The sequence below is a fragment of the Antechinus flavipes genome, chromosome 4, assembly GCF_016432865.1.
Source record: "Antechinus flavipes isolate AdamAnt ecotype Samford, QLD, Australia chromosome 4, AdamAnt_v2, whole genome shotgun sequence".
NCBI lineage: Eukaryota > Metazoa > Chordata > Mammalia > Dasyuromorphia > Dasyuridae > Antechinus > Antechinus flavipes.
In genome coordinates this window covers 276170300-276186309 of record NC_067401.1, presented here as the reverse complement: position 1 = coordinate 276186309, position 16010 = coordinate 276170300, and the positions used below count along the sequence as shown (strand labels likewise).

At 31.3% G+C, this 16010-nt stretch overlaps 1 protein-coding gene across 1 annotated transcript in view; it reads left to right on the top strand.

The window, feature by feature from the left end:
* Positions 1-16010, top strand: part of ASCC3 (activating signal cointegrator 1 complex subunit 3) — a 307241-nt gene that overhangs the window by 173464 nt on the left and 117767 nt on the right. Inside the window, 5 exon segments of the mRNA XM_051997447.1 lie at positions 2670-2755; positions 3876-4042; positions 4182-4327; positions 4459-4579; positions 7189-7331. Coding sequence (XP_051853407.1) covers positions 2670-2755; positions 3876-4042; positions 4182-4327; positions 4459-4579; positions 7189-7331 — 663 coding nt within the window.

Genomic DNA, 16010 nt, shown 5'->3' with positions numbered 1-16010 from the left:
CCCTCAAACCTCAAAGCAGCAAACCTTTCCTGGTGATCTTCCAGGACATCTTTGGTGTCAGAGGGCCAAGAGGTCTCGAAACCACCAGTGCTGTCTCTGAGGGATTGTATCTGTGTTGGCACAGTCTGTCAGATTGTACTGCACCACTATTTTAGTATAACAGACTCTTCCTACTGACCTAAGTTGTCTCCGGCTGGAAAATTATTTCTTTTGGGGGGTTCTTTTGCTCTAAAATTTACTTAGAATCATTATTTAAAGATATTTGGAAGGGTTTGGGAGATAGCTCGGGCAAGTCCTTGTCTTTACTCTGTCTTCTTGACTCTACCTTCTTCTGTCTGCTCTTTTATATAGCCTGAAAATTAATACCTTAATTCTTTCAAAATTATATAACTTTCAGCATAGATTCTTTCAGTATTTATATGATCAAGTTTCTTCACTCAAGTTCATTTTTTTAAGTACCCTTTCCTCTTCATGTAATTTCTCCTCTGCTAAGATATTAGAGTACTAATGTGGTAGATTTGCTGTTATCGGTAATAAAAATAGATTATCATAAAAATGTTAGTAAGTAGATTTCTATTTTTTTGGCCTCTTTGTTATATTCATTCCCATTTCATCTAAATTTGTGCTTATGGTGATTTGATTTTGTTGGTTTCACACCAAGCTTGAACTAGATAAGTTCTTTACTATTTTATGAGGAAATTCTGTTTCCATCATCTTCTTTCATAAAATTTGGCAAATTAGTTTATTTTCTAAACTGTTGTTGCCTTTAACTTTGAGCATTGTTGAGTTGTGTTTTTTTTTTTTTTGTTTGTTTGTTTGTTTTTTATAAGATCACAGATTATTAATCAAGTAGGGTTGTAATTCCCTTTAAAGAAATGATTCTTTTTGCCTTAGGACACATTATAAAACCAACCACCAATTCTTTTGTTGCTTTCTCTAAAGAGCATCTCTGAATCATCCTTCCATTTACCTGCAAATTCATATTGTCATTCAAATCTCTTCTTTAGCCCACGATGAAAATTACAATATTCACTTTGTTCATTCTTTCAATAGTTTCAGTCAGTCATCAAGCATTTTTTAAGTGCCTGCTGTGTCCTAGGTACTTTTTTAAGTTCTGATTTGCAGAGACAAAAAACAAAAATAGATCCTTTCCTCAAGGAATTTGCATTGTATTGGGGCAGATAATCTTGTACATTTTTTAGAGATATAAGTAATAAAATAATAATACATCATTGGTGGTTATTGGAGCATGAACTTAAAATTTAAAGTGATATTTATAAATGATTTTAACACTGAGATTAATATTATTCTTTAACTTCTTTTCTCTCATTATACCACTGTCTCTGTCTCATGATTTGCCATAGCCATGAAATTCATCACCTAATGGCAAAACCACTGGCACAGAGCATGTTCATATTTATATCTTTCGTTAGAAAAATAACATTCTATTTTTGGAACAATAATTAACACTTTTCTAGCTTTGAAAAATTAGTTATATGTTGTTCACTATTAATGTTATCTTTGAAAATTGGTCATTTTCTTGCTACAGTGAGGTTTTGAAGTATATTTTTTTTGAAGTGACAAAAACATGAATAGATATCTTTAAATTTAAAAAACTTTAAATAGCTTTTTAAACTTGTTTTTTTTTTTCCTGCAGTTTGAATTTAACTTATTAGTAAGAGAAAAATTTCTACTTCTTCTACTTCTAATATATCCCATCAAGACTTTATTGATTTGTTCCATGTGGAAAATGACAAAAAAACACCAGAAACTTCATTATTAATATGTTTAAAGCAGGAAAAACTTACAGTAAAGCTTGGATTGATATAGGTGAATCCTTAAATAGTTCTTCCAAGCATGTAATCCACATTTCCAATTTGTATAATCATGGCAATTCGATGTTATGTCAAAGCACTTTGTGCTATAAAAAACTCCACTAATAACAGCAAATTCTAGCATTATTTCCAGTTTTTGTACCATATAAATAAATGCAGAGAGAGTTTAGTATCCTATTCATCTCTTTATGTTTATATTATGATTCATGAACACAAGATTAGAAAGAAGTGTTGCCTTGGTTCTTAAAAATTTGAAACTCTTAAGAATTCACACTGAGACTATATGATTTACATGAATATTTGGAAAATGCCTGAAATGTTCTCTATTTTCATTTTTGCTTCCTAGCTTCCCTGATTTGTTTCAGGTCTCAGCGAAAATCATACCTTCTCCAAGTAGTATTTCCTGGAACACTTCTCAGTACTTTCCCCTTGATATTTCTCCCTTTTTATCCTGTATAAATCTTGTTTGCACATAGTTATTTGTGTATTATCTTCTAAATTGAGTTCTTTGAAAGCACTGCTTATTTTATTCCTTTCTTTGTATTTCCAGTGCTTAGCACAACTAAAGTAATAGCTTTAGCAATATTATTAGTAGAAACTAGCATTGAAGTATTTTCTTTTCCACAAAATATTTCAAAGACAGATTTTTTTATATATTAGTTATCTTTCTTAGAATCATTCTCATTTGATGCAATTTAAATACTTTATTGACTGTCATTGTAGTTGAGATGCATTTATGTTCCTGAAGAAAAAAGATAATATTTTAAATAATTTTATGCAGATTTTCACAGTTTATTTAATTTGATTTACATGAGTCTTTTTTGTTTTGTTCAGGCAGTATATATTGCACCCCTGAAAGCTCTAGTACGTGAAAGAATGGAAGATTGGAAAGTTAGAATAGAAGAAAAACTTGGCAAAAGGTAAGTCATATATTTAACTCAAGATAAATGTTTTTAATGGTATAAAAAAATAGAGCAAATCAAAGATTTTATAAAAAAAAACTTCAGGATTATTTTAAAGATTCTCATGTATTTAAATAATATTTTAAATGATTAATATTCTTATTTTATTAAGAAAAAATGATACTAATATATACCGCCCCCAAAAGAAAAATGACAAGAAAATCTATTCCAAAACATATTATATACCCTAATATGTAAAAAACAAGAGGAAAACATTTGTTTTGTCTCTTTTATTATTTCTCTTTTTCTGTAAAATAAAGTGGGGAAGGGATTGGATAGTACTTAAGTGATACCTGAAGATTTATGGTGGGTTCTTAGTTCAATAAAGACAAGACAAAATTTCCTAATTCTTAGTTCTAGAAAGATAAGACAGAGTTTTTAGTCAGAGGAACTAGGGATAGAATCTCTGAATGCATTGGGGAGGTGATGAGGAGCTTACATTTTCCAGAACACAACAAAAAGAATAACATGCAAAATGTTATTTCTTCTCATGGCAAATGAAGCTTTCTACAGAAAGTTATATAATGGAAATTAAAGAGAGAATTCTTAGCATATACAGAAATAGTGGTCATGTCACAAGGATTATAGGTCCATGAATGGATCATCCAGTTTATAGCATGGACCCTACAGGATCAAAAAGAGCTAATTTTGAGCCGATTATCCAGGTGGTTACTCAAGAAAAAATGGGAAACTGTGAGAATAAGCTACTCAATTAATTACTGTAAGACAGTAGCACATTTTGTATTATTTAAAAGCCATGGATTAAGTTCAGTTCTATGGTGGTGTTGGGTAGAAAATATATTCTGCTTAGAAAAATAAGAAGTGCTTTAGTATTAGTCTGACAACTATGCTAATGGAGAAAATTTTCTTCCTAATTGTAAAATAATTATTTTTAAAATCTTAGCAAAATTGATTTCACAATTTTCAGGTAATTTATTAAGAGTATATCACTGTTTTTTTCCAAAAGAAAGATATGCTTCAATTTGAAGAAAAATATAATTATGATTTTGTAAAATAATAAATTATTTCATTATTCCCCTATGTTTTTAATTTTTAAATTATTTTTGTTGTACTCCAGAGTCATTGAGCTAACAGGAGATGTGACTCCTGATATGAAATCCATTGCCAAAGCTGACCTTATTGTTACTACACCAGAAAAGTGGGATGGAATCAGCAGAAGCTGGCAGAACAGGAGCTATGTTAAAAAAGTCGCCATTCTCATTATAGATGAGATCCATTTGTTAGGTGAGTGCCTTTTTATATAAAGCTGATTTAGAAACATTAACTTTATATAAAACTGATTTAGAAACATTAACTTTCATGCATAGAACTGTCATGATCAGACCTTGTTAAATGATTAGTGCATATTCCTCTTATTTTCTAGGGGACGAAAGAGGCCCAGTTTTAGAGGTTATTGTATCTCGAACTAACTTCATCTCTTCTCACACGGAAAAGCCTGTTAGAGTAGTTGGATTGTCTACTGCCTTAGCTAATGCCAGAGACCTTGCTGACTGGCTCAATATAAATCAGGTATTTTAAATTACTTATATATATGACATTTGACAGGTATAGTTCTCAAAGGATTTGACATAGAAGCAGCACTATGACATTGTAAATCTTAGCATAAAAAGGAGTAACATTTTTGTTCACATTTACTTTAGATGGGTTTGTTCAACTTCAGACCATCGGTTCGTCCAGTTCCCCTGGAAGTTCATATTCATGGTTTCCCAGGTCAACATTACTGTCCTCGTATGGCTAGTATGAATAAACCTGCTTTTCAGGGTAAGTTGCAAATATTTGGGATGAGATGTAACTAATGTAAATAATGTACTTCAGAGACATTTTCATACTGTTTGGATTTCCTTAAAGGGGAGGTGGGGAGCCATTTGCCTATATTGTTCAAGAATATAAAGGTGAAATTGACTTACTCTTAAAATTAGAGAGATTTCATAGTGATAATGGCTTTGCTGTTTACCATAATTAAAGTAATATACAAAAATATTTATAATTAAAAAAATAAAAATTGTTTAGAATGTTAATCTATGAAGGTGTTTTCAGATAATGCTTATGATCTTTTCAAAGTGATGAGCAGAAGTTATAGTCAAACAAACATTACATATTTATGGTTTCATAACAGTACCATAAAATCTAGAATTTTCAGGTCCTCCAAACATGTCACTAGTTTCTTTTTCCTTTTTCTTAACAAGGATAGCAAGCCTGACACATTTAAGAACAACCCTTTCATTTTGTTAAAGCATGTTTTGTTTTGTTTGGTTTGCATAAGGAATATTTATTATGTCAATTAAAAATAACTTCCAAAATAAATTCTGTAATGGGAACTGCTGCTGATTGTGAGGTGGCAGTTGTGAGGTGACTTTTTAGCTGCTGTAATTAGCCTTATGACAGAGGCAAAGTATTGATTGTGAACTGGAGACCAATCTTGGCAGTTTAGATTATTTACACCTCCACAGAAGCATTGTACAAAATCACTAATGAACGATAAATTTGCCCTGAGCTGTTCACCCACACCTGTTCTTGTCACAAGAAAAATCCATTAGACGTTGAATTTCCAAGAGAGAGAGAAAGAGAAAGAGAGAAATGCAATCATGACTGTATATAAACTACACATATTTTTCTCATATACATGCTATTTAAGATATTGTGACTAAGGTATTATTTGCCAAAATCTTACCATCTATAGTCTGTAGTGTGTTAATACACAGTATTGAATACTAAACAAGGGAATGAATACATTTTCTTTTTATAATTTATTACCTGATTGGCTATGGATATCTTAAGAATGTCTGTAGAACAATAATTGGAGAAAAGTATTCCATATGATATAAATCATTTATAAATAACCGAAATATTTATACTGTGCGAGAGGTGATTTCTGCAAAGCAGTTAGACTTATAAACTGTTTATTATACCTGTAGTGGGTCACTGTATTTCATTAAGTCTAGAAATATGCTTTTATGATGGCTTTATTTCTTGTGGGTTTCATATAAATATAGTCAAGGTCATGTCAGCATTTTCATTGTAAACCTTATTTCTTAGCTCATAAAAAAAAAATCTGCAGCCATGTTTCAAACAAGAAAAAGGGTTCACTTTATTTTTTTATATTTAGAAAAATGACTGACTATTCTAAGAAAGCCACAAAGGACATAAAAATAATTCTTGTTTATGCCATTTTATTAAGATTTTGAAGCATACACAGAGGTGGGGAAAATCATTCCCAGTTTGAGTAAATAATTTAGTCAAGCTTGAGAATAAATTTTAAATGTGATTAAACCTACAAAATGTTCATAGATCTTAGCTAAATGAAAATGTATGTACCTCATTTTTTGCTATTCTGTATATAGGCCCTATGACATAGTCTTACGTACATTCAGGATCATGCAAATGTACATTTGTACTTTGTTTAGAATTCACCCTTGTACATACTTTTTCATAAGAACATTTTTACATTTTCAAATATTCTTATTCTATTCCTTTCCTGTGCTGCTGTACTTTGTATATAGGATAAAGCAATGGGAAAAGGAATATTTTCAGTGTTTGCTCTTATATTCTGTAAGGATCATACCCCACAACATTAATTCTGCCCACCCTACAATTCAAGTACCTCTAACATATGACAAATCTCTTAGAACAGAAATTGAAATTACATCAGTCCCCTAGCACAACTCTTTGGATAGATTCTTTAACTTTTTCTCCCTTCCCTTTATCTTCAAGTTAAAACTTAGGCTTAAAGCAAAAATAATTGCCTAGTTTTTTTCCTAGTCTCCATCATCTGCAAATGCCAGGACTATGCTTCCTATCAAAAAAATAGTCCCTCCTTAAATCACCACTTTAAGAAAATCATGGAGTTTCAGCATTTATAGTTTCTACTCAGCTCTTACTTGAATTGTAGAGCATTAAACAAGGGAAATGAAGTTGGAGACTCCAATCACATTGAAAACAAAGAATAATATAGATTCAGTTTGATGTCATTTCCATTTGTCCTCAGGTATAAGACGAACAATTTCATTAGAAAAAAAGAACATTGGACTAGGAAATCAGGAACCTCATTCTTGTTCTTCCATTGTCTGTTATATTGTCTTATGCAAAGATATCATTTTTTAGGCCTCAGTTTCTACACATGTAAAATGAGATGTGATTTATCATCTCTTTCATAACTAAAGCTCAGTGAATTTTATGATTTAAGTTATGAAGGTTTATTGATTTGAACACATTTACATGTGGTAATATTATTTTCAATGTACTTTCATGAATGTTGTGTGAAGAAATACATATTCTGACCTAATTTACTCTGAGATACAATGGAAATTATTCATGGAAATTGTCATTTAAAAATTGTGCTGGTTTTTTTTTTTTTCATGACTTTTTGACAGCAATTAGAAGTCATTCACCAGCTAAACCTGTTCTGATATTCGTATCATCCCGACGTCAAACTCGTCTTACAGCATTAGAATTGATAGCTTTTCTGGCTACTGAAGATGATCCTAAACAGTGGTTGAACATGGATGAAAGAGAGGTAGAGAATTTATTCTTCTGTTCTTTATAAATGTCAGTTTGTTTTTCATTTGATTTTAGTTACCTATCCACTTAAAAAAATTAATACTAAAAGAGGTTTATCCATTTAAAATGGACTCAAATTGCACTTATTTCAGTCATAATAATAAGAAATAAGCATGATTAATTTCATTACTGGCAAAAGTGGATTTCTTTACAGTTTTTACTTCCATTTTGGCACAAGTTTGAAAATTTAATATAATATTGTTTAGATAATCTTTATCTATATTCTTGAATCATAAAGAGACATTGGTTAAGTTGTTTAACCTCTTTGGGCCTCGGTTTTCTCATTTGCAAGTGAGGCCTTTGAAAAAAATAAGTTCTAAGTTCTCTAGAATTCTGTGTTGTTGTGATATAGAAATAATTTTACACTATTAGAGGAAATCTAGAGGGCCACTTTAAATTTCTTTTTTTTTTTTTTTCCAGAGGCAATTTGGGTTAAGTGAGTTGCCCAGGGTCACACAACACATAATCTGAGATTGGATTTGAATCCAGGTCCTCCTGACTTCAGGGCTGATGCTCTATCCACTGTGCCATCTAGCTGCCCCCACTTTAAATTTCAAAAAGAAATAGTGAGATTTTTAAAATTTAGATTTTTCTCAGTAGATAGCAGCTTAGAGCAATGATTATAATGCCTATTAAATTTTCTCCTAATTTGAATAAATACACCATTTAATCTTTACTCTTCAAGAAAGAGTTTCCCAACTTTTTAATATGTTATGTATATGTGTTCATCCACCTACAAATATACATTAATATAGTGGGTATATTATAAAATACAAATATAGAAGTTAAAAGAATGAGTTATATACAAAGGTAAAATTGACAGGAATTGGCAACTAATTTGATACAGAAGGTGAGAGAAGATGAAGAATTGATGACAATTCCAAGCCTGTGTCATGGGAGGATAGTGGTTCTCTCAACAATAATGAGAAAAAGGAGAAGGGGGGTGGGGGTGGGGATGTTTTTGGTTGTGGATATATTAAGCTTAAGATGTCTCTGAGACATCCAATTCAAGATATCCCGTAGCAGTTCGAAGTGAAAAGATAGGTTAGAACTTGGCAAATAAATTTGAAAATCATCTAACTGAATATGAAAATGGAATCCATGGATCTGATAAGATTATCTAGTGAAGAAAGAAGAGGTCCTAGGACAAATCATTATGAGATACCTACAGTTAATGGATCGGCTTGATGAAGGTCCAGCAATGGAAACTTAGACAGAAAAGTTAAAAGAAGTAGAAAGGGTAATGAGGGGAAAGAAGTGTCATGAAAATCTAGAGGGAAAAAAAAGTATCAAAAGAAGAGGATGATCTATCTAGCAAAGATTATAGAGAGTTCAAAAAGGATTAGGACCTTTTTGTAAAGTAAAGTAAAGTAAGTAAAGACCACTAGATTTGGCGATTAAGATAGTAATTTCAGAAAGAGCAATTTCAGCTGCATAATGAAATTGGAAACCATATTGTAACAGTAAAAATGGAGGCACTGATTGTAAATGGCCTCATTTACCCAAAAAAAGAGAAAATACTTATAGAATGATAGTAATCAATATTGTGGAATGTATTATAGAGTAGTATCAATAGTGAGAATGGAGATGACATTGGCATGTTTATAAGCAATAGGAAAATAACCAGTAGAGAAGGAGAAATTAAAGATTTAAAAAAAAAAGTGGGGATGATAAAGGGTACAATCAAGAAGGCATCTTACTGATGAGAGATGACAAAAAGAGGGATCTCTTGGACAATGTCCTATTTTTTTCAATGAAACATTAGCAGGAAAGTTACAACACAGATTCTTTGTAAGTTTGAGGGAAGGATGAAAAGATTTGGAAAGCCTCTGTATTGAGTTGGAGTAGTGAATCAATTAAGGATATGTAAGAGGATTGCTTTGCCATAGTGAAGAACAGGTTAAGATTAAGTGCCATAAATTTGTAGTGGACCTTTTGGTATGGTTTCATTTTCTTCACCTTTATTCAGCAACAGATTACTAGGAAGCAGATCATATGAGTAATGAGTAATGAAGCTTGATAAAGCAAAGTCTTCAGCAGAATAAGGGAAAGGAACTGGAGAGAAGGGCACCAAATAGAGATCTGAGGGTCAGGATAGAAAAAGGAAGTGAATATAGCCAATACAGGATGATGAGCTGGGTTGAAATGAGAGGTGGAGTGATTTGAAGTTACAGGAAAGAGAAAAGTAGATTTTGGGGGTGACCAGGCAGAGAAGAAATAGAATGACATCAATGTCAGAGTTTATGAATATTGGTGATGGCAAGATTAAAGGTATCTGAGGTAGACTGGAAGAGGAGGTGCAGGTCTTATCTCTTGCTTGGACTATTTTAGTAGCCTATTGGTGAGTTTTCTCTTCTCAGGTTTCTTCTCACTCCAATCCATCCTCTATTGAGCTGACAAATTAATCTTCCCAACACACAAGCCTGACCTTGTCATCTATCTAGTCAGTTAATTCCAGTAGTACCTCATCAAATCAAGTATAAAATCATCTCTTTATCATTCAAAATCCTTCCTAACCTGACTCTTTCCTATGTTTCTAGTCTTATACCTTACCCACTTATACATACTAAGATGCAGCGTTTCCTCCTTGCTGTTTCTTACACAAGATCTCCCATAGCATTTCCACTTGCTGTAAATGTCCATCATCAGGCATTTTCACTAGATATAAACCCATGTCTGGAATTTTTTCCTCCTCAGCTTCTCAGCTTCTGTAGCTTCCTTCAAAACCCTGTAAGAATCTTATTTTTTTTGTCTCCTTTGTTAGACTGTAAAGTCTTTGAGACCAGGAACTGTATTGCCTTTCTTTGTTTCTCTAGATACTATAGACTTGACTTGATGTTAATGTAATAAGATAAATGATATAAATAGCTGACTTCAAAGAGTAATTGTTTATTGGTTCTGTATCAGTTTGGTAGTACCAGTGGAATGTCTTAGCAATTTTTGACTTTATATTTTTAAACATTCTCATCAGTAACTTGGTTAAACTTGTTGATGGTATACTTATCAAATTTATACATGACTTTAAAGTTAGGAGAGAACGGTAATATTTCATATAACAATTCTAAATCAAGATACTAACTGGCTGATGCAATGTTATCAAGTTTATGTAGAAACAGGAGCTACTAAAACATATATAAAGATTCCAGCAGGCACATATTAATTTAGAAAATTATATTAACATTATGTTTTCATCTATTTTTATTTATTTTGTAAAATATTTCCCTGTTTAGTATTTAGGAGTGTTGTGAATCATATGCAGCACACTGGCCATGTGTTTGATACCTCTGGACTAGAACATTAATCTGAATATATTAAGATGAAATTCTATTTTTGGTTTTAAACCAGTCTTATAATTTTATCTTAAAGAACTTTTTCTACTAATACAGAAAAGTTCTTTCTATAATACCCAAATTTTAGTGAGTTGCTTGAGACACTAAAAAATGAGTGACAACATATAGTAAATGTGTGTCAGAGAAAGACTTAAACCCAAGTCTTCCTGACTAATACCAGTTCTCTATTCCTTAGGCAGCACTGCCTTTCTATCATATTGATGAAGAATAAAACAGGAATGGTTTGTCTCCCTAAGTAAAGTTTTTCTTCTTACTGGACATTCCTAATTGTTACGAAGTTTTGCCTCTGACAAAAGGATAAATTTGCCTCTTTGTACTTTCTCTCTCTGTTCCAATTCTACCCTCTGAGACCATTTCACTCATGTCTTTCTTTCTTTCTACCTATGTTGCAATTGCATTTCTGTCATAATATAATCTTCTTATAATCTTGTATTATGTTGCTATGATCTCATTACTGATGTTTCATTGTTCTTATATTTCTTAGAATTTTATTTGTAAATCTGTCTGGTCCCAAGTTTTTATTTGTTTGTTGGCTTGTTTTGTTTTTGGTGGGGGCAAGGATCTCATATAGCGGATCTCATGTATTGTTTCTTTTTCCAATATCAGAAGTTATCTCTTCTGTTTATCTCACCTCTTTTTTTGCAAATATTCATCTTATTTAGATTTTGAGTTTTCATTGGACTACGTGAGCAAAATATTTTCTAATAATTTTTTACTTTATGTACAGCCACCTTTTTCATGTTTTGTATTGGTAATTTGGTTTTTCTCTCTTATTAGTCAAATTAATTTGAGCTAATGTCTTATATATTTTATTATTTTTTATTTCCAAATCTCATTTATTAAATCAATAGTTTCTACGGTTGTGGTTGTTATGGTGGTGGTGGTGATTGCTTTGCTTCCAGTTTTGAGAATCTCTTCTATTTTCATGATATCTTTTTTAAGAGTTTTTAAAATTGTTGGTTTTGTAGGTTTTTTGTTTTAGTTGCATCCTTGTTTCATAAGTTCTTTTTCTCTCCCATTGGTAAAAGTTTTGGAAGATGTAATTTTTTTCTTGAGGATTTCCTTTGCTATTTCCCTCCCAAATTTTGGTGTGGTGACTCATTGTTGTTATTAACTTTAGTGAAATTTTCTATTTTTTATAAGTTCGTTGACCTACCCATTCCTGCACATTGTTATTTAGTTTAAAATTAATTGTAATGTCTTTTTAAAATTCTAAATAAAATTTTTATGGATTTCTTTTTACATCATCATAATTTCTTGCAGTATCCTTTCCTCTTTCTTTCCAGAAAGCTAGGCCATATAACAAATAATATGTTTAATGACAAAAAAAAGGAAAAAAACTAGAATAACTGCTCAATACATCAAAAAAGTTTGAAAATATGTACAAAGTGTCATAATCGTGGATGTTCTACCAAGTAGTAAAGTAAAAAGGAAAAGGAGGAAAGTAAAGATGAAAAGGAGAAATATTTTCTCATATCTCTTTTTTTTTTAAAACCCTAATTCATTTTTGTAATTTTATAATATTTTTTGGCATGTGATTGTTCTTTTTGTTTACTTTGTTATAGTATTTGTGTATATGTTTTTGATTCTGCTTACTTCATTGTGCATCAATATGTGTAGATGTTAAAATGCTTCTGTATTCATGACATTTGTAATATTGCATCATTTGCATGTCATAGTTTTTACATATAGTCTGTTTTGTTGTTAATTATTTGCTATCATCACAAAAAGTGCTTCTAGAAATATTTTTACATATATGGGACTTCCTTATCACTGGCTTCCTTAAGGTATAAAAGCAAAGGTTATAAACATTTTAGTCACTTTATTTGCAAAATTCCAAATTGATTACCAAAATGATTGTACAGAATCAGAGCTCCAACCACTCTTCACTCATATGCTTATCTACTTGCAGCCCCTCCAACATATCTATTGTCATCTTTTGTCATTTTTGACAAATTACAGGGTATGAGGTAAAAAGATTTGACATTTTTGTTGTTGTCATGACCCCATTCCAGGTGCTTCTGTCCTCCACTATCTCTCAAAATCTGTCCAAGTTCATATTTATTGTTGCCATACTATTCATTTCATCCTCTACTGATTCTTTTTCCTTTTGCCTTTAATCTTTCCCAAATCAGGGTCTTTTCCAGTAAATCTTGTCTTCTTATTCTGAGATGAGAGTCTTTAAGCTTCAACTTCAATATTTGAACTGCTATTGTGTAGCCTGAATTAACATCTTTTAAGTATTGATGAATTTGTTCTCCTTGCTTTTCAAGGAACTTGCTTTTAAAAGTCTTCTCCAATCTCGTAATTCTAAAGTGTACATTTTGTAGCGCATAATTTTCCTTATTTTTATTTCCTAACTCTTACATAAATTGCTACTTGAAAAATGATATCTTTGATTATAGAAACCTTTATCAGCAAAATGGTGTCTCTGCTTTGTAGTATGCTATCCAGATTTGCCATGGCGTTCTTTCCAAGGAGTAAGTCTTTTAATTTCATGGATCCAGTCACTATTTGCAGTGGTCTTTGAGCCCCAAACTTATATAAAATATGAAACTGCTTCCATTTCTTCTTTCTCTCTTTGTCAGGAAGTGATGAGTCTAGTTTCCAAGCTCTTAGGATTAATTTTTTTTTTTTTTATGTTAAGCTTCAAACTAACTTTTTACTCTCTCTTCTTTCACATTAATCAAAAGGCTTCTTAATTCCTCTTCACTTTTTGCCATCAGAGTAGTATCCTTTGCCTATCTGAGATTGTTCCTTTTTCTTCTTACAATCATAATTCCAGCTTTTGATTCATCCAGTCTGAAATTTTGCATGATGTACTTTGCATGTAAGCCAAATGTAAATGAAAATATAAAACCTTCCTGTCTTAAACCAATTTGAAGCATTTTTCATATGGTTCTTAGCTTGAAACTCTTTGGGGGAATCATTTATTCCTACCCTTTGACCACTTATCTTTTGGAGAATAGCTTTTGGTCATTCATATATGTAAATATAGATCCAGACACCCTGGCAAATAACTTAATTTCTGCTTGCCTCAGTTTTCTCTTTTATAAAATGAGAGTAATAACACATACCTGTCAGAATTATTATAGAAATCAACTGAAATAACAATTGCAAAATGCTTACCACAATGTCTGCCACAAATTATCATCATCATAATCATCATCATTAAAATGTTAGCTATCATCATTATAAAGATTAAAAGGTATATATGTATATTTATACTGTTAATTATTTATATATCTTAACTACCAAATTCTTACCAGAGAAATTTTTTATTTAAAAAAAAATCCCATTTGACAACGTTGTTTACTTCTTATTGTAGATACATTAATCTTATTTGTGCATAAGCTTTTCAGTTAAATGTCAGAGTTATCTATTTTGGCTTTTATAATTGCCTCCTATCACTTGTTTGCTGAAGAATATATTTCCTGCCCATAGGTGTGATCTGTTTCTTTTCCTGCTTTATAATATAGTTTGAGTTCTCAAAGTGCTTTTTCCCTTCCCTGCCTCTTTTTATTATTTCCCTCAGTATTCTAGATCTAACATTTTCCCAAATTAACTGATATTATTTTATGGGATTCTATAAAATTTTACTTTAACTATTTCATTAGTATAGCATTAAAACTATAAGTTAAGTTTGGGTATATTGTTATTTTTATTATATTGTCTCATCCTAGCCATAATCTTTAAATAGTCTTCTAGCCATTTAAGTTTTTCTTGATTTTTTTTTTTTTAAGGAATACTTTATCATTGGATCTATACAAATGTTATTCTGTGCTGTGATAGTGATCTCTAGATAATTTATATATTTTTTGTTGCTTAAGAGCTTTCAGTTATTTACAATTTAATTTTTAATCTCTTTCTTGGTAGTCCTTGATTTAACAATTTTTATTGCAATGTTATCTCTAAAAATGTGTTTGATAATTTTTTTTCTGAATTGCTTCATAGGTTTTACATATTCTATAACATGATCAATTTTTGTAAAGCTACTTTTCACCACTGAAAAATATGTTTATGCCTTTTTGTTCCCATTAAGTAATCCCCAGACATCTTTCCTATCTAACTTTTCTAAAGTTCTTTTCAGTTCCTTAATTTCTTTCTTCTTTATATTTTTTGTCAGAATTATCTATCAGGTCTAAAAGAAAGTACATTTCTCCCTGTCATAGTTATAGTATCTTTCTCCCTTTGACTCACTTAGTTTTTTCTTACTTTCATATTTTTTAAAATTTCTTAAAATAAATTTTAGGTCTAGTAAGATGATTTTTCAGAAATATAAAAAATTTGAGTAAATCAGTAAATTCCACAAGTTTTCCCCAGACTGTAATATAAACTCCTTTGATTGTCATTTAAAGCTCTTTATAATTTAGCTTCTTCATACTACTCTAGACTCATATTTTCTTTCCTCTCCATCACAGGTGAGGAACCTTTTGCAGAGAGGTTACATAAGGCTTGAAAAGTCATTTGCGTAATCAGATAGTGATGAGTTGAAAGCTAGGTACAACAACCTCCCAGTGCTTGAGTTCTATAAGTTGAAAATTATGTATCACAGCAGATGATGTTATAAATCTCCAAATGGCCCTTGGGAGAAAAAAAAATGTTTTTTATTCCTGCTCTACATATTACACTCTAACAGTACTGGCCTAATGATAGTTCCTCAAATACAATACTCCATTCCATTTATCTAAGGGTGACTGACTGTCACCCATTTCTGGAATGCTCTACCCTCTCATCTCTTCACATCCCTAATTCCCTTCAAGATACAACTCACATCTGGGTCCTCTGTCTGGCTTCACTCATTGCTTGTCTCCCTAGAGAAGCCTCTTCTTTAAGATCATACTTTCTTGGTTGATGATTCCATCCATGGGAGACAAATAAATTGTACTTTACTATAGTCACAGATTCTAGTCTTTCTGGACTTCTTCTCACCTGCTATGTAGTACCCCAATGCTAGTACTCTTTCCAAACCCCTTCCTACATTCTAGTTCTTTTTTGTATGTTATCTTTCTGTATTGGCAATATAAAGAACTGTCATATTTATTTGTCTTTGTGTCCCCAATAGTTAGCACTGTACTTAGCCTGTAGTAAGTGCTAAATAAATGTTCTGTCTCTCTACCCTGTCTATTATCTGTCTCCAGGAATCATTTGAAGAGTTTACTTTTATCAGTGATAAGAAATTTGGTGGAAGCCAGGATTGGTCAGGAATAAAATAATAAACTTATGTTTTTAATATGAGAAGCAAATTCAGTGAAAATTGTTATATAGATGGAAATTAAATAAAA